The sequence below is a fragment of the Plasmopara halstedii genome, assembly GCF_900000015.1.
Source record: "Plasmopara halstedii genome assembly, contig: Scaffold_2061, whole genome shotgun sequence".
Classification (NCBI taxonomy): domain Eukaryota; phylum Oomycota; class Peronosporomycetes; order Peronosporales; family Peronosporaceae; genus Plasmopara; species Plasmopara halstedii.
In genome coordinates, this window is record NW_020188969.1 from 1106668 (window position 1) to 1125202 (window position 18535).

Below are 18535 nucleotides of genomic sequence, written 5' to 3' on the forward strand. Positions count from 1 at the left end.
CCGAAATGGTGGCAGCATTGAGCTTGTTGTAAGCATCCGACGATACGCCGCTTGTCGTTCGGCTTCCGAACACAGAGCGTGGGTGTCGAATGGGGAGACTTGCTCGCACGTACCATCCCTGCGTCGTGCTTTGCACGGAAAAAGACGTCAATGACGTCGCACTGCTCCTTGGGCAGAGGCCATTGGCGTGTTACGCAGTATCTGGTTCCCGGAACCAGGTCGATCTCTTGACGCACACCTCGGTCCGGAGGTAGGACCGAAGGCGGATCTTTGGAGACGACGTCTTGAAATTCTTTTACCAAAGGATTGTACGGATCCAAGGGATTCCGTAGGATCGACGATCCACTTCGTTCGTTCAGCACTCTCATGGTGTCCTCCAAGACAGCTTCATCCAGAAGCGATGACGGCTTTATCTCCTCGTCCGGTCGTTCAATGACCACTTCGGCTAAATTGCCTGCCTTCAAGGCACCGCCAATCTCTTCGAAGGACATCTCGTCCAGCTCAAGAAGTTCATCCACCGCGGGAATAGCCTCGAGGGTGACGTCGCCGCCTTTCTCTTCCGTCATGCCGTTGACAAGATTATATAGCCGTGCGCTAATGTCTACGGTAGACACACCCTGGTTCAGGGTCGACGCCGTGCGTCTTGCAGATATCATACGGCTACGCCGTCTCCTTCCTATCGAGTTTTACGTCTCATCGAGACCAGTGGGAACACGTCCCTATTCACTGCTCCATCGGAGCCTTGATGTTATCAACAACATGAGACGAAGAGCTGCTTATTCTGCAGTCTTCGGCCAGTGGATTACGTGCCCCTCCACAGGCATCAGAAGGGCCTCCTCGGTCCTCGTCCGACCATGCCACTTCTGGCATGCAGCAACTGGTTCGAAACATGAGCAGTACTCAGTGGATTACGTGCCACTCCACGTGAATTTGAAGGGCCTTGCCCTCGATATCTTGGCTCTTAGCCGACCATGCCACGCATGGCATGCAGCGACTGCTTTGTTGCTTGAGCAGTGCTCAGTATGCCACTCCACGTTCAGCCCGCGAGCTTTGCTTGGGACTCTCGTTCGATACACCTTCGGTGTTCGACAACTCGAATACTCCGATATCCAGCACATTGACCGTCCGGTCCAGTGCCCACCTAGCGGAGGTGGGTTCATGACTCACGAAAGCTCCACCAGGAGACGTGCGCGTAGCGCCCAAGATCTTCGACCTCTAATCAAACCATGGCTCATGATGTGCCAACCATGCCATACCATGGATAGGTCATACCGTGCATCCAAGTCTAAGACTCAGCAGCGTTCCACGCTATCGTAGTCAACAAACTTGACACCGAGGTCCACAGAGAAGTCCTCGTCGCTAAGCAAACAGTGACAGTGTAACTGAACCGCGCTTTCAGCGCCTCAGCATACAGCTTACTTCATTCAATCGTGGAGCGCCGAGCATAATTGCCTGATGCCCTGGAATCGATCAGGATCTTTCATGGCTTTCCAAAGCCCTTCACGGTCGCTTTTACAACCAGTAATCCCAGCTTGCATAAACATTCGGTGTTCAAGAGCAAGGAGCTCTTCGGGGCTGGGCTCTGCTGCACTCTACCTCTTTGAGGCTCAACAGAACTCAGATCTCCCCCAGTTGGGCGCCCCGCGCCTACATGTGCCCTCGTTTTCCCGCGACAAACCAAACTGGTTAGAAGCGGGACGTCGACTCGATGATCCTTTACGCGCCTTGCGCAGGAGACAACTAGTCCGAGGGTGATGAGTGTCTCCACAGACAGAACACCGTCGGGGGTTTAAACGCTGCTCGGCATCTCGAAGCTCTCCAGTCTCTTTCCAAGCATAGCTGATACCCATTAACTCAGGCTCGCTCGACGATATCTGAGGGTGTGCATTCCAATCAAGTCGTGCCGAGTTAAAGTTAAATTAGGCATTTAATGCCCCATATACCGCTTCTTCAAAAAAGAGTTATGCCTACGAAAGACTTTCATTCTGTCCACGCCAGTGCGGAGGCCATCCATAAAGACGGCCACTGCGACCACCGCAGGGAGAGGATCGGCTGCCATACCGGCCGGAAATGAGAGCTCTTCACTATCGTACAAAGCTCACTCACTCCTCCTTGCCCTGTGGGGCGGCATGAAAACGCGATCGCACGCGATATGCCTGGTTAGGCGGCGAAAACACTCTCAAAAGCTGACTCTTTAGCTCCCTCTAGAAGGTGAACGCCGCATCAACCGAAGTGCCGCACGTCAGTGCCCATTTTCACGCTCGGTCCCCAAGCTTGGAGATATCTAGTACTAGTGTAGAACTTGCCAAGTTTGTCTGGTAGAGAGGCCGCAATTTGCCCAAGTAGTATCTCCGTCCGTAAATGACAAACACTAGCTTGTCGAGCCAGCAATAATGATTCATGAAGATAGCCACCACCAGAACGTGAATTTTCATCGATGGAAAATCTTAGGCTTTCCTAATTGAGTAGTAAAACCTAATTAATATGCATTCCTGCCGTTGGGTGAGAATAAACTCTACACCACCTTAATGCGTCCAAAAGGCCATCGGCAAGTGGTCATTTGTACATGCTTTTAACAAGCTAAACGCAGACACAATTCCGGCGCAAATTCCAATTTTTAAAAGGATGTGATGCAGAACAGCAAGATCGACTGCGCTTTGTTTGGCAGTCTTGACCAGATTGGTGATAATGATAACTAGCTGCTGGTGACAGATAGCGATATCCCATTCACCGTGATGATATCCTGTAAGTGGCTAGTTCTTCCGCAGGAACTGTCTAATGCACCAGCTTCGTTTAAAAGTCTGGTAATCCAGCTGTTCAGGCCACATTGTGGCGATACACAAACCTGATTTGACGATATATGTGCAAAGCAAATTGGGCACTCGCGAGCAGCAGTGCTCAAGTGTATGCGCTTAAATAAGCCCTTCGTCTAGATAGACAAGTGTGTCATTGACACCAGCAAAAAAATCTCTTCTTGGTTGCTTTTTTTGAAAACAGTGCCTGCAAGTACATCGTGTGGCCAGTATCTGTGTCCCGGAAGATTTGAGACTTGAGAAAATGGTTTGTATCGGCCAACTTCTTGACAAATACAGTGCAAGCTATGCTGACATGGCACAACCCTCACCAACTTCCTTGATTAATTAGTATTGGGATGGAAAAGAGGCGGACATTTAAGGTCTTGAAAGAAAGACTCATACTTGCTTCCTGTCTGTCTCTTCCGAATCCAGACAGCCATTCCACGTCGTCTATGGCAATTGTCTGTGCTTTGCTTTAAGCTGATGCCAATTGGCATGAACGCATGATCGCATTTGAGTCTCGCCAGCTTTAGGCCCAAAAGTAACAAACAAATCAACTGATTACGCAGCTGATTGTGTCTCTATATCTACGAGTAGTTACAGTAACGATGAAACTCACTGTCAGATAATTTTTCTGTTGTTAAGTATCATTAGATGCTTGATTTCGTTGTAGCAAAGCTTGAAGCTCAAGTTGAAATGCATTAGTAAAAGCACTCGAATGTTGATTATCATGTTGTAAGACTTGCGAGACATTCGCCAATGATTCATCATTGAAAGACGTGGTAGTGAAAGTCGGACGTTTCCTTCTGTTTAATGGTAACGCAGGCAATACAAATTCACCTTTGACAGGAGGTAACGGCACTGAAATATTCACTAGACTCGAATCTTGTCGAGATAAAGAAGACGAAGTGTCCTGATCTACTTGTTTCATTAAACCTGGTTGAGCGTGGGCAACACGGTGTGCTAGCACATTTTGAAGCTCATGAATGAAATGAAATGTAGGAATTGCTGTCATTTCTGTTCTTTGCTGCTTCGATAATGATTTTAAATCAAAGTTGTCATCTCCAGTACTCGTTCCAGTAAAGACAATTGTACAATTTGGATCTTGAGAAGGTAAAGTTGACAAAGAAGCTGCTTCTGAAATCATTTCTGTGTTATAAAGTGTTTCGTTATGCTGAACGATATCTTGTGTCTTTTCATTACATTTTTGAACATTCACTTCATTATCAAACTTCCTCCATTCTTCTTGTAGTTGTAGAATCAACGATTGCATTAAATCTCGAGATTTTCCGAAACTTTTCATATCGAAATTGCTCGATAAAAGCTCGTACTGTGCTGCAATTGACAATGCAGTGAGTGTCTCACTCATTGAACGAATACTTTGAAGTTGCATAGCGACGCATTTTAGCTTTGGATCTGTAAGATTTGCTAGAATCTGTTGATGATGAAACGTTTGTTCTTTTGAAGATTCCAAAGTCATTTCCGAAGTAAATAATGTCACTGGATCTTTCGTTGTATTCCATACGTTAAGATCAGAAGTCCATCCACTTAAATTCGTTGATATCTGCTCTAGTGATTGCTGTAACGAGCTCAAATCACTAAATAGATTACAATGATCGGGAAGATATGTGAACGTTAAAGTTCGTTTGAGAATTGTAAGCACAGCATTTTCCAAAACCAATAGACTTCGATTCCGTTGTTTTATTAACGTCGTCAATAGTAAAGACGGCACTCGATCATTAATTTCATCTTGACGATTCCTTTCAATTGTTTTGGTGTTCTCATTGAGTAAATTCAATGCTTGACTCAAAATGTTTTCATTCACTACTCGTAACTTCTTTCGTAAATGTACACAATGTAATTGAGTTTTTCTAATTCTTTTCTTCTCATCTGCAATGGCTTCGAATCTGGCAAGAGGTGGCAAAAATGTTCCAATTCCAAGTTGAAAGCCTTGACTTGTGAGTTCTGCTCGCTTGATTGTTGTTAGACAATCAGAAGAAATTTGATTGAAAGATTGCAATGTTGTTTGTAATTTATTTAGTGAGTACAGAAGTCGTTTTGAACATCGTGCGTACAAAGTTAGAAGGATGTGTATACTGGATAATACTCCACATAGTAATATTACAATAGGCAGTAGAATCCACTTGAGTAATTGCAATAATGTACCATGATTTATATCGAGATAAATAATCGAAATTCCAAGTCCAGCTACCAATACTCCAATAATTTGCCAATTATTGATCGGAAGGATTTTAATACCACTGAGTATTTCAATTATTGTTACATGACGTCTCCAATAATTGTTTGGAACGTTTGATAATGCTTCATACATTGCAGCATCACTAATTGTCTCTTGAAGCTCCTCGCTAGCAATAAATGCGTTAGTTCTTAGTCTATTGTATCAGTTATATCAAAACTCTGCTTACCGTAATGTCGAGTGGAACGCACAAAGATCAGGAAGTAATTGCTGTAATGCTATCATTTCAATACGATGGTGCAAACTCTGTACTAATTGTAACCAGCGCCAATAATTAGCTGCATATCCAGCTCGACGTGTTGACTTCTTTCGCGCATGTGAAGGATGATGCGCTGACAGTAAATGTGCCATGGACTCGTCCCCATCTTCCTCTAGCTCTGAAAACATACAACAGTAATAATTGATTCTTCTCCCAATATATTATGCTTGTATTGTAATCATCCTACCAGCCAAGTATTGTCCTAGTGGCGAGCTGGATGCCACAGCAATCTCCATTTTCTTTTTTTTTGCATTTATTCCCACTCCATAAACTTACTTAGTATCTCTACTTTTCATCTCATCCATCCGACCACCCTACATATCCCACGTGGAGATCTATCAACGACAAAGTAACATGCTCAGTCGGCGCTTTCTTGTGTTGCTGGCCGCTAGTTTGGCAGTCAACAGTGAAGCTGTCGATCGCAATAAGTTCCGCACGTGCGAGCAAACGCACTTTTGCAATAAGTATCGTAATGTACAACGGCAGAACATGCCACACAAGTTCCACGTGGCTCGTGATAGTGTTCACACCGACGGTGACGCCAATCTCGTGCGTTTTCTAGTACAAGACGCGGCGTCTCCTGAGGATATTCCGCTCTCTGGTTCGCTTGCATTTGTCTTGCATGCCGATAAAGCGGTTGTTCCAGTGGTGCGTGTGCGATTGGAAGAAAAGTTTGAAGATCCAAATGATCCGAAAACTCGTTGGATTAGCGACGATATTCTTGTCCCAACAGCGGATGAAACGCGTCCTTTACTTCAAGTAAAAGCTCAAGATGCGGGTCTTAAGACACCAATTAATGAAGAAAACGTTGTGTTATTCGCTCCTGAGATGCAGGGAGCGACAAAGATTGTGGCCGCTTTGAAACTCGATTCATTTGGTGTTGATCTATACTTAAATGGTGAGAAATTAATATCGAGCAACAACGAGAATCTCTTTCATTATGAAATTCGAAAGGATCGTGTGGATGCTGCCACTCAAGCTGAAGGTGCCGTCGATCAAGGAGCTGTGGATGCTCATGAGGGCAAGAAAATTGTTGACTATGGTGAAGATGGACTTGCTATTTACGATGATGGAAGTGTGCAAAAGAAAGAGGAACAAACCGATACATTGACAACTTCAATTGAGACTGATGGGAATGTTGAGGGTTGGGAAGAATCGTTTGATGGACACACGGACAAGAAGAAATTTGGTCCAAGTTCACTTGGTTTTGATGTCACGTTTCATGGATCAATTGTAGCCCCACGTTCGTTATATGGTATCCCGGAGCATGCTACTGATTTTGTGTTAAAAGATACTATTGAAATAGATGAAGAAAATGAAGACAAGCGTGAGATCATTACCGATCCATACCGGTTATACAACCTTGATGTATTTGAGTATGAATTGGATAATCCGATGGCATTATATGGTGCTATCCCAGTACTTGTGGCACCTAACAAAGAGAATACCGTTGGGTTATTTTGGAATAATCCAAGTGAAACATTTGTTGATATTTGGTCAAATGAAGCTACAAATAGTAAAGTGAGTCATTGGATGAGTGAATCAGGTGTTTTAGATCTTTTTCTACTTTCTGGACCAAATAGTGCTGATCTCTTTGCACAATATACACTTTTAACTGGTCGTGCTCAATTGCCACCACTTTTTGCTTTAGGATATCATCAATGTCGTTGGAATTATAAAAATGAAGTTGATGTTGCACGTGTGGATGCTGGTTTTGATGAACATTTGATTCCTTACGATGTTTTATGGCTTGATATTGAACATACTGATGGAAAACGTTATTTTACATGGGATCACCATGCTTTTCCATCTCCAATTACTATGCAAGAAGCAATTGCACGTACTGGTCGAAAAATGGTGACAATTATTGATCCACATATTAAAGTAAGTCAATCAAACGATGCGATGCCGTATTATATTCATACAGAAGCACAAGAACTTGGATTGTTTATTAAAGATGAAGAAGGAAAAGATTTTAAAGGTTGGTGTTGGCCAGGGGAATCATCATATGTTGATTTCACATCTTCAAAAGCGCGTGCATGGTGGCGAGATCAATTTCGGTATGAAAAATATCAAGGAAGTACAAAACATCTGTACACTTGGAATGATATGAATGAACCATCAGTATTTAATGGTCCAGAAGTTTCAATGCGAAAAGGATGTCGAAGTATCAATGATGTCGAACATCGGGAATGGCACAATCTTTATGGTACTCTCTTTCAACGTGCGACAATGGAAGGACAACTCGTTCGACAGCAACCACCTCATGAATCTCTTTTACCATTTGATGATACATTACAATTGACATCTGAGATGCAACGTCCATTTGTATTATCACGTGCATTTTCAGCTGGTTCTCAACGATATGGTGCCATTTGGACAGGTGATAATAAAGCAGAGTGGGGACACTTACGTTATGCTACAAAAATGTTATTATCCATGTCGGTTGTTGGTTTAACATTTGTAGGTGCAGATGTTGGAGGATTCTTTGGAAATCCATCATCGGAATTATTCATTCGATGGAATCAAGCAGCTGTATACCATCCATTCTTTCGAGGACATGCTCATCATGATTCACCTCGTCGTGAGCCATGGGTGTTTGGAGATCCAACCACTTCAATTGTTCGTACTGCGATTCGTGAACGTTATGCTTTGTTACCATATCTATATACTCTCTTTCATACTTGTCATACACATGGTATGCCAATTATGCGTCCACTATGGATTCACTTTACACAAGAACCTCAAAATTTCAGTGAAGAAGATGAATTTCTACTTGGTGATGCTTTGCTAGTGAAACCAATTGTAGAAGAAAACGTGAGAACGACGCACGTATTTCTACCGTCTGACACGACACAGGGTACGACTGTCTGGTATCACGTTACTCATGGGTACAAACGGTTTATTGGTGGTGCAACTTATGAAAACATTCCAGCACCTTTAGATGCTATACCTGTGTTCCATCGAGGTGGTACAATTATACCGCGCAAACAACGAGTACGTCGTAGCTCGGAACTTATGCGCAACGATCCACTTACACTTGTTGTAGCGTTGAATCACAAGTTTGAAGCATTTGGTCAACTTTATGTTGATGATGAACATTCGTTAGCTGCTGAACTTGAAGGTTATGGTACAAAAGTTGAGTTGCACCAGACGAAAGAAGGGTTACGTTCAATCGCAGTTGCTGCTACTATACAGGGAAAGCGGTACACGTCACTCATGTGGGTAGAGCGTATTGAAATTTACGGATTTCTATCTGAAGCCAATTTGCCGACTCAGATCTTGGTGGGTGGGGAGCGTGCTCTTCACTTTCACTACGATGCTAATTGCGACCGTCTTGTAGTGCGCAAGCCACAAGTTTTGGTCACAGATAATTGGGACCTTCGTTTTGTATACAATCAGGCACTTGAGTAATACGATGATGATGATTGCTGAATCAGAACGGGATTCAAATCATCGTTGCTTGTATACACTTGAGCTCAGATCTAGAAACAGATCCAAAAAATTCCGGTTAATTAAAATCCTGTACCGTTTGACGAAATGAGACCACATGGTGAAACTTTGGTTTTTTTCTAATTTTTAATTAACTTTTAGATCAGGAAATATCAAGTTAGGACGCTCTTGAAGATGGTTGTAAGAAATTATTGTCTCGAGGCTGAAATACAGTAGAAGTGGCTGCCTTTATATCGCCATCTGTGGGTCCATTTCTCATTGATTTGAGCTCAATAAACTTCATTTTCCCTTTGTGATTACTGAAAGTCATTTTAACAATAAGAATGAATTTATTCTACAGTAGTGAATAGGTGGTCAGTACATGTGTAGGACATCTGCTCTCCCTTACGATCGTACAGAATAGTATACAACCTCAACGTTTCTAAGACATGAGAAAAAACGAGGACAAGGACAGCCGAAGAAACCTGAGTAACCCTAAAAGTTCGTCGAGAGGGTAAGTAAAGTTCAAGCGTCAAACTGTCTTTACCTTTTGTAAGTAATTTTCGTCCCGAAGTTGCTTGTAATTTCTTACTATGTCGCACTTGAGAAACCTCACCTTTGCTCTATATGTTAGAAATAGACGACCCAATTCTCTTAGAAAAAGAACAAAAAGAATGGTCGTACCGCAAAGAAAAGCGTCGGGTTGCACATTGAGGGAGAGAGAGGGAAAAAGAGAGGAAAAGACTGGACGTTTTTTTCCACCTGAGCCACGTGAGGCGTGTGTTCGTCGGCTTCTCCGAATTCATTTTTCTTTTCACTCAAACTGAGTCAAGTGGTGTCTTCAGTACCTTAAAGTTTGAAGAATGAAGATTCGTGTTTTCTGTCTATTAGGTGCTGCCATTGGATCAAGTGTTTCTGGTCAAACAACTTCAGGAAGTTTGGAAACGGGGACTTCGAATACTTCGGAACCAAATGCAATTGAACAAACGACAACATCACCAACGTCTGATAGTTTTTCAACACCAAATGGAACAACATTGAATTCAACTGAGACCACGCAAAGTTCTATGATTTCTGGAAATATGACAATGGGAAATTCAAGTACTGATGCATTTGTGAATCTTGAGACGAAAACATACCCTCAAGACTCGTATCATATGCCACCTGTACGTGTGATTCATGCACGAGTACAAAGTGATGCACCGATGCTTGTTGATGGAGTCTTTGTCTCTAGTTTTGGTGATGGAGATTTGGAAGCAGGATATCTCAGTGCTATGGATACAGTCAATACTGCTTCAGTTGAAGGTGCATTGATGTATGTTCAAGCTGAAGGCATTAATGTGAATGTTCGTGCTGAAGAAGAACGTTGTGTACGAAAGTCGGAAATGGCTTATATTGTCTTTTATGAGATTCTCATTGTACAAACAAATGAAACAATTGCTCAATTTCAAGATACATGGGGAGAAACACCAGAATATGGACCAATGCTTCCAATGGATAGTGGTCGTTGTTCTCCACTTTCTGGAAAAGATGATTTTCCAGCTGGATGTCTTCAATTCAATGGTGATGATGGACAACCTAATGTTGGTCCGTTTATTGGTGGTGGGATCAAAGATGATGATGTGCGAGCACCATATCCCGATAATTATTGGTTCTCTTTCCCTGGTACCTGTCCACTAGAAAGCTGGGGCGATAAGACTGACAAATGTCGCAGTAGTACACGCAAGGGATTGTGTGATTACGGAAAAGGACCTGATGGTGTTGAATGTACCTTTGCGTACAATATCTTGGGATGGGTGACGATTGATGATGTTGTTGGTATTACTGCAATTGAAAATCCGGAAACAAATTCAACATACTCGAATTTCACGGAATGGTGTTTAGCTGATTCGAACAATACCGAATTTTCTGGTGATGCTCAATCTGGTGAGATGGTTACGGGATTGCCATTTTGGGAAGATCCTTTAAACTCGACGGCCAATGCTGCTCGTGCTGAGGCGGTGATTGCAACGTACATTAAAACACTATCATCGGGTTCGACACAGATTGAAAGTTCAGTCATTGCTGCCTTTCATGCGCTACCTACGCCAGAAGAACTTGCTTCAAGCAATCCACCATGCTATCAAACTGTCGAGTCTTGTGGATCAGGTAATGGATGTAAACGTGTGGGATACTCTCAACTTTGTACTGAATGCAGTGCCAATGAAACATGTTCCACTGGAGGAAGTGGCTTTGAGTTTCCAAAACTTTCGAAGGCGTTTACGACACTACCTGATGACGAGACGACAACTCCGAATTTGAATCGTAAAGGAGGCACTGGTTCTGGATCAACTACTGGCACTTCTGATGCTTCCGCTTCTTTTGTATTCACTGCTTCGTCGATGGTATTTGGTCTCATCATGGCAATGCTTGCTCTTTGAAGCGATTAGATGCAATGAAGGAATTTTTAGCTCTTTTTCGAATTTTCCTTCAGATTTTGCTAGTTAATAAAGAAAGTTTTACTGTTTAAACTACTGAAAGTTCTTGTTGTGAGCTCAATAATCGACATCTAAGGAACCACAATCGACAATTCAATCATTGAATCTAAAGTCTAGTAATGATTTAACTTGTCCTCATGTCAAGAGAATGAAAATAGAAATTTGAAATTACTTTTACGATTATTGAAATATTTAGGTAAACTAGCCAATGGAATTTCAGTCTGTTACGTTAGACCTTAATTGGTTCAAATTCTGTCCTTAGCCTCTTGGCGGCACGGCCATTTTCGTAGACATTTGCTCGCGAATGAGGCCATGCAAACGTAGTATTTCCCGCTTGACAAGTAAAGCAGATGTAACTTAGCTTCCATGGCCGATAATAATGCATCTATTGGTTTCTTACTACGATTTCATCAGTTGCTTCGACGCATTGTAAGACCGACTCTCAGTTTATTTTCACTTAACTTGTTCATGCACATTAGTTTGCATAAAGTCCAAGCTTTTTTCAAATGCTTCAAAGTCCTGCTTGCTGTCTTTCAATCGACTGGTGTGGTTGTAGTCCTGTCATCCCCGGCCATTTGTCCTTCAGTTTGCTGGTCACCGCTTCCCCATGTCATTCTGGTCGAGTTATTCTCCCAAAGTATCCTGTGCATTCTCCAAATTGGTTTCAAACTCCTACATCATTTTATATTTTGCTTGCCAATTACCATTATTCTTGGCCCTTTCGCGTCTTTCTTCATATTACTAAAGCAGTTCTTTGTTCAGTTAGTGGTTCAAGGCTGCATTTCTATCTCATCACTGTTTCCGAAGATGTATCCAAACCAAGTATCCCTCCAAAGTCTTATTCTTGACAATGTACAACGACCTCAACGCCAACAAAGTGTGCATTTTTGAATGTCAAGATCTGCATGAGCAACTTTCTGCTGGGGTTTTCTTTGGTCTCGCTTCCGTTTAAGTGCAGCTTTCCCTGCCCAGTTCTGATTGTTTGTATGGTGAAGGTATGATTACATTTTTTGTTTAAAACGGCAGCAGGGATACAAACGCAAATCCAAGCATTGTTTGAACTTCTTTGCAATACTATTGTTATTAATTCCATGTCCTGCATAAATTTCGTCGCAGCTCGCGCCCGCCTAAAAAGCGCTTCTGCTTTCTAATTGTGGTGGGTTCACAACTCACTAAAGCTTCACATGTACGTTGTATTTATCGTCTTTGAATTCGATTCGATCGACAACATGTGGCGTTTTAGCTACGAATGGCGTCATACGGCAAATTTAAGTCTAAGCATAGCAGCGTTTCTCGTCTCTAAGGTATTCAGCTTCACCTAAAGCTTTTAAAAAATAGACATGTTTATGCCATGAAGCGTACAGATACAGCATCCGCACTTGGCAATCTTAATGCATAAGTGAATTTCGTAATCTCTTCAACAGCTACATGTTGCATGCACCCCCCCCGAATATATTAATACTTTTATGACGCTGCATCGACCGATATGGTGATCCCTACGACCAATAAGCACCGGATGTATGCCAAACTTATCTAGAAAATGTCGAGCATCAAAAATGAGTCTCATCATCCTCAATCTCCACGCGGTACGATGTTCGTCAGGTATGCTGAGAATCATCATTTCCTTGTGCTGAAGCTCAACGTTTCTCCAAAAGGGGCCAGTCGATCGGCTCTACGCAGAAAATTAGCCCTTTGTTCGTCGCCTTTGGCGCGCCATTACAAGCCTCGACCTATCGCACCCCAACCCACCCGACCCTCGGAAGTTGTATTTCACATTTTATGCGATGTTCACCGCTCATTCAAACGTTTGGCGTACATGTAAGGTCCCAATGTTCTGCACTTTTATGGAGACCCTGGAAGTTTATCGATTTTGGAATAGTGTAAGTCATCGTGTCTTTGCTGGAGTCCAGTGTTTTGATGGGTGGAAAGTAGCTTAGATAACACGTGGTAAATTTGATTAAGCGGTTCAAACACATATCTATTGCTCGAGGAATTCTTAGATTAACAACGCATGGCTTAACAAAGAACTCCAGGTATGTGTCCTTTTCTGCATGACACTTCGCAACATGAAAATGGATAATGCGACGCGTATGCGCTCTCCATAGCCACCTGATACTAAGGGGTTTTAGATGCGTGAACTTTCGTCTGAAAAGTCTAAGCGCATGATAGAAATTAAGCCGCTTGGATATTTTGCGTAGCAGTTGATTTCTTCTACATTGAGATTTTTATGATTATCTCCAGCTACCGTATCTTCGTTGCTGTTGATCGCGTTCAAGCAAGCTGTGGCCATTGTGTCGTCAATTGGGCAAATCCAACATAAGACACTAGCTTACTAGCCATGTCTTGTCGACACTTGGCATGATATGGTAGTGCGTCATGTTCCATCCTGTCCAAGGGTGTAGACTTCTCAAGAACCACTCGTCACCAGCAGCAGCGAAGTGCTGTGGCATGTTGCACATAAATCCTCTTGCTGATATACTACTCGTTAGCAACTACACAGAGGATTAATTTACGAGTTGACTCTACGGTACCAAGATCTCATCAAGTGCCAGGTAGCTAACGCGGTTAGCATCCCTTGTGCTCGACGCACCTTTTCCTTTCACTTTACCATCACGCTGATATCGTACATAGTAATAACCACTGAACTTGCGAGCACCTAATGCTTTAATTTCTGACTCGTACGTTGGCAGTCACGTTTTCTTCTTGTTTTCTCGGTAATGGCCACGCAAAATTTCCCCGTCAGTCTTCTGCTCGTTCCCTTATGCACTTCAATGAAGCTTGATGAATCCAAAGCAAGATTGAAATCAAGTCGTGGGTGTACGCTGATAGAATAGCCCTTTGGAGACGCAAATCAGACTATTTCTTATCGGCCTTGAGTATTACTTTTTCTGCTGTACCGCTTGTGTCACTTTGTGTCTTCAATGTAGTCGAAAAATATTGTTCTGACTCTAATTAGTAGGCTGACACGAAAATTCAGCCAAATCATAAGCAGTGACTAGAATCCAAGCATTTTCATATTTCTGACTGATGATTACAGTGATGAAAAGCTTGTGAAGAGTAAAGCTATCATGACATTCGATTTGTAATGATCCCAAAGTAGAAAACACAAACCAGCCTCATGTGTTTCACACAGGATATTCGGACATATGTTTCTAAAATCGAGCTTCACCGAGAGCTCAAATTCACGTTTTTTAGTTACATTTCCACCGACAAAAATTCAGTACGTCGCACATTTTGACCAATAACTCTGTAGCGAACGTAAGGTATCATGTTGCTTGCAGATATAGATCCTTGGCGGATACTGTCGCTGATGCTTGCTCGGTCAGAACGCACTGAAACCGTTTTGGCATTTTGTCCTTGGGGCCAACAAAACATACTGTTTTAGATGACAAAACGTTTTGCAGCCAAATATAGGAGATAAAAATAACAATCATACATTTTCTGTGTCACAGAAAGCCGAATTTTATAATTTTCACAATCATTAGCGATCAGAAGATTAGTCCGTAATATTCTGTCTTTTCGGGGGGCAATCTTAACATTTTGTTTGAGGCTAATCTTCTCTGTATCTTTAGCACTAGTGTTTTAATCCCACTGGCCTCTACAATAGATAAGACACCTAAACTTGTCAATTGTAAAGCACATTTCTACAACCATTGCGGCCCTTACAACCCTATATGAAATCTTGTTTATGTCTTGTTGGTCCCTCGTCTCTTCTGTTCTTTCATCTTGCATAGTTTGATTTTTCTACTTTAATCGTGGTGAGGCCTTCACTTAACACAAGAAACTCAATCAACAACAGCCGCTTTTGGCCTTGCCCGTGTCCACATGTGTAGCTCCTCTCACTCTCAACCCAGTATTTTTCGATGCGCCAGGAGTGAATCCATCGTCATCCTCCACAATCTGAATGGGTTGTCCTCGTCCACCGCCGCGACTTCTCGGTACTTCTTCTGTTCTGTTCAGTTCCGCATGTGTCTGCGCTTGCTGTGTCTGTGATTGTGATCGTGTCTTGCTAGTCGGAGGCTTACTAGTTGGGGGCTTGGCCAACGGCTCGTCGTCCTCATCATCGGCAATTAATGCACTGCCTTTTTTCTTCTTACCACCCGTGCGACCCAACATACGACGAGTGAGCTCAACAAATGCATCCTCTAGACCACGATTTAACTTTGCAGACGTGTCAAAATGTGCAGCGCCCACTGATTCAGCGTAACGCTTGGCTTCGTCTTCCGGTACCTTGCGGTTCCGATGCAAATCGCTCTTATTGCCGGCAATACAAATTGAAATATCGTCACCAACAATGCGCCGCAATTCTCGCACCCACGTACGGACCTTGCGAAACGATTCAGCATCTGTTATATCATACACTAGCAGTGCACCATCGGCGTCTCGGTAGTAGATGGGGCCAAGGGCATGAAAACGTTCCTGACCTGCCGTATCCCAGAGCGAAAGCGCCACGCGACGATTGTCAACAAGCAATCGCTTATCGAGATACGAAGCCTGTAATGTCGATACCTGCTGGTCGTTGTATTCACCTTTAATATAACGCAATAAGATAGACGTTTTGCCCACGCGGCCTGCGGCAAAGTGCGTTAAAAAGGGGGAGAAAGAAATACGAAAAAAATGGTTACCTTCGCCCAGTAAAACAATTTTAAACTTCTTAGTTGAGCGTTCACCCATTACTGCGACTCGTTTGGCTTAGCACAAAACGGAGGCGCAACAAGAGCGGAAGTCGAGCCGGTGAAGTCGTGCTTTTTACCTCCTGTTTTTCTTCCTGGCTTGTTTTTTACCAATTACCATAATTTAACTTAGTGATTGGTTATAATATAATATATGCATTTGAGTCAAAGGAAATGTTGCGACGTCAAGTGCGCACTGGGCTGTTGAATTACCATCGAACAACGTCTAGTTCTTCAAAGCTCTTAGACTTTGATGAGCTTCTCGGCAAGAGATTACGTGCTACAGCAAAAGAACTTTCTGTTGAAATGCTTCCGGCGCTCAAGGTGCTGTCAGAAAGTCTTGGATTGCTGCGTCAGACCCCTGCTTTAAAAAATTGGAGCGCATCGGATTGGTTAGTGGGGCTATCTGTCTTAGCGCATTACAAAACGAAACAGCGTGCTGATAGAGGCCCTTTACGTCACACGAATGAGAACTCTATTGTGAATGACAAGGTACTATATTACCATTTTTTTCTGTTCATTTAGAGTGCGAATGGAGTAACACCACGTTACGATCCCTCCAGGAACTGCTTGTCAAACTACTACGGTATGTGCGTGTGTGTGATGCAGTATACGCATCTTCAGTTACTTCATTTTGTAAAGAAGCTGGCGTTTCGCAAGACCAAGTGCTGAGGGCACACCCAGGCGGTGTCTTGTCTCCTAAGTGTATCATCTTCGCTGATCATAAGCACCGCGAACTTGTGCTAGTGGTGCGAGGAACAGCGTCACTCTTAGACTTCTGCACTGATCTATGCTTGCAAAATGAGCCTTTTCAAGACGGCCAAGCTCATCGCGGTATGATGCATGCAGCGACGTGGCTGGTGCGCCATTTACGCGACGACCTTCAAATGCTATCCGAAAAATATGCCGAATACAATGTCGTCACAACAGGTCACAGCTTAGGGGCAGCAGTTGCAGCACTAAGTGCCATGCAGCTGAAAGAACACATTGCAGGTATTCATTGCTATGCTTTTGGCACCCCAGCGTGTGTGACGCAGGAGCTGGCTACTGGCAGCTATGATCTGATTACTACAATAATAAATGGATACGACTGTGTACCGCGGTTACATCAGCATTCACTTGTACATCTGCAAAGGGAAGTCCAGCGTTTTAATTGGCGAGATGAACTTCGCAATATGTTTTCGAAGGAAATTCGCAAGCAAAAGCTTGCTGTAGAGCGACAACAGCGTGCGAAACTTGACGAGTTGCAGGCAAAGTTACGAAATATAGACCCACTACAGCTAAAACAACGCACAAGTGTTGCTACTGCAAAGCTTGATGAGGCGAAAAAGGTTTTACTTCTATCAATTGTTTGTATGGTACAAGCTGATATAACAAGATGTTACTGGCATTTTATCTGGTCTTCAAGCAGCTTGCGTCCAATAACATAAAGGAATTTGCAAACGAGATTGATAGACTTCTAAGTGAGAAGCTGGACATATCTTTATCTTTTTTCAAGACGGACAAACTTTCATTGGAGCACATTTCATTCATTAAGAACCTTTTGCGATTTGAAGACTTAAAGAAAGGTATCAGGATGTGCATATTTGCTCAGATCCAAAATATTTACTTACACGGTCTTGCAGTTAGTAATCCAGGTGATTTTTTCTGGTGGAAACGCATTGATGGTAGTATTCTTGCCCTAGAGCGACTATCAGCCGCTGTCACCAAGCCAGATGAACTAGAGCGCGTTTTGGTGGAATTGCGAGACGTGCTTTATAGGTCATCGCAAAGCACAAAATCTTTACTGAATAATGGCGAACATTCTGGTAAGTGCTATCCATTTTTGTTTGATTTACTTAATCTATCTCAAAGGGGATTGTAGAATGGACCCAGCTGCAGCTCTTTCGCTCCCGTATTGATAACATCATCGACAAAACACGAGAATCACTCAAGTCTCAGATTACTGAGCAAGTGTGCGGATTTCAGTGTGTTATTATAGGTGATAAGAGGCTGATCTAGTCTTGAATATTTCACAGGTCAAAGGTATCCACAGCTGTCGTTTCAAATGTGAAAGATTGTGTTGAAGCGATAAAGGAAGAAACGCAAGCATTTAGTACCACATTGCAGGAAGAACTGGACGTCATCGCAAATACAATTTCACAAAACCTGCCATTTACCGCCAAATTGAAAGGTGAACAAACTATTCAGGCAAATTCATCTGAAAAATTGATATCGGACGAGAAGAATAGGCTTGGTGAAAACTCTAAAGATGCCAATGTTATAGAACAAACCCGAAGAACTGTAAGGGAAGAGGCTGGCCAGAAATTGGACCGGCTTACCGAGGTCCAAAAGCAATATGAGGATGATAACATGCTGCGTCATGATCCACTATTTCCGCCTGGTCGCATTCTTTATCTTAATCATGTCGCTCAAGGATGTTTGCCAAAATCTGGCGACAATATTGATGAACTATACAAAGCACGCGAAGTTGTTGAAATTGTGGAGGTTCCCGCTGACAATTTTAGTCAAGTAATGCTTTCAGACCGCATGTTACTCGACCATCTATGCACAGACTACGAGCGAATACTCCAACTGCAGGCGGAGCTGCAAGGCTCTGATTCTTAAAAACGGAACAACATTCAGAAACATAATCGATTCAC

General features: G+C 42.9%; 5 protein-coding genes across 5 annotated transcripts; 3 read left to right on the top strand and 2 right to left on the bottom strand.

Moving 5' to 3' along the window:
- Positions 1 to 3435: 3435 nt before the first annotated feature.
- Positions 3436 to 5547, bottom strand: PHALS_02757 (uncharacterized protein; the record flags this gene model as incomplete). Its single annotated transcript, XM_024717199.1, has 3 exons — positions 3436 to 5161; positions 5222 to 5429; positions 5499 to 5547. 3 exons carry the CDS (start codon positions 5545 to 5547, stop codon positions 3436 to 3438), a joined length of 1983 nt encoding a protein of 660 aa, XP_024582722.1.
- A 118-nt stretch (positions 5548 to 5665) lies between these two features.
- On the top strand, positions 5666 to 8725 carry PHALS_02758 (alpha-glucosidase ii; the record flags this gene model as incomplete). The annotated part of the gene is made up of 1 exon (XM_024717200.1): positions 5666 to 8725. One exon carries the CDS (start codon positions 5666 to 5668, stop codon positions 8723 to 8725), a length of 3060 nt encoding a protein of 1019 aa, XP_024582723.1.
- An 881-nt stretch (positions 8726 to 9606) lies between these two features.
- On the top strand, positions 9607 to 11163 carry PHALS_02759 (hypothetical protein PHYSODRAFT_539865; the record flags this gene model as incomplete). Its single annotated transcript, XM_024717202.1, has 1 exon — positions 9607 to 11163. The coding sequence occupies one exon, from the start codon at positions 9607 to 9609 to the stop codon at positions 11161 to 11163; it is 1557 nt and encodes a 518-aa protein (XP_024582724.1).
- Positions 11164 to 15009: 3846 nt separating this feature from the next.
- Positions 15010 to 15894, bottom strand: PHALS_02760 (ras-related protein rab-21-like; the record flags this gene model as incomplete). Its single annotated transcript, XM_024717203.1, has 2 exons — positions 15010 to 15791; positions 15846 to 15894. 2 exons carry the CDS (start codon positions 15892 to 15894, stop codon positions 15010 to 15012), a joined length of 831 nt encoding a protein of 276 aa, XP_024582725.1.
- Positions 15895 to 16067: 173 nt separating this feature from the next.
- Positions 16068 to 18500, top strand: PHALS_02761 (hypothetical protein; the record flags this gene model as incomplete). The annotated part of the gene is made up of 6 exons (XM_024717204.1): positions 16068 to 16385; positions 16457 to 17224; positions 17305 to 17461; positions 17519 to 17701; positions 17758 to 17848; positions 17912 to 18500. 6 exons carry the CDS (start codon positions 16068 to 16070, stop codon positions 18498 to 18500), a joined length of 2106 nt encoding a protein of 701 aa, XP_024582726.1.
- Between the last annotated feature and the right edge of the window lie 35 nt (positions 18501 to 18535).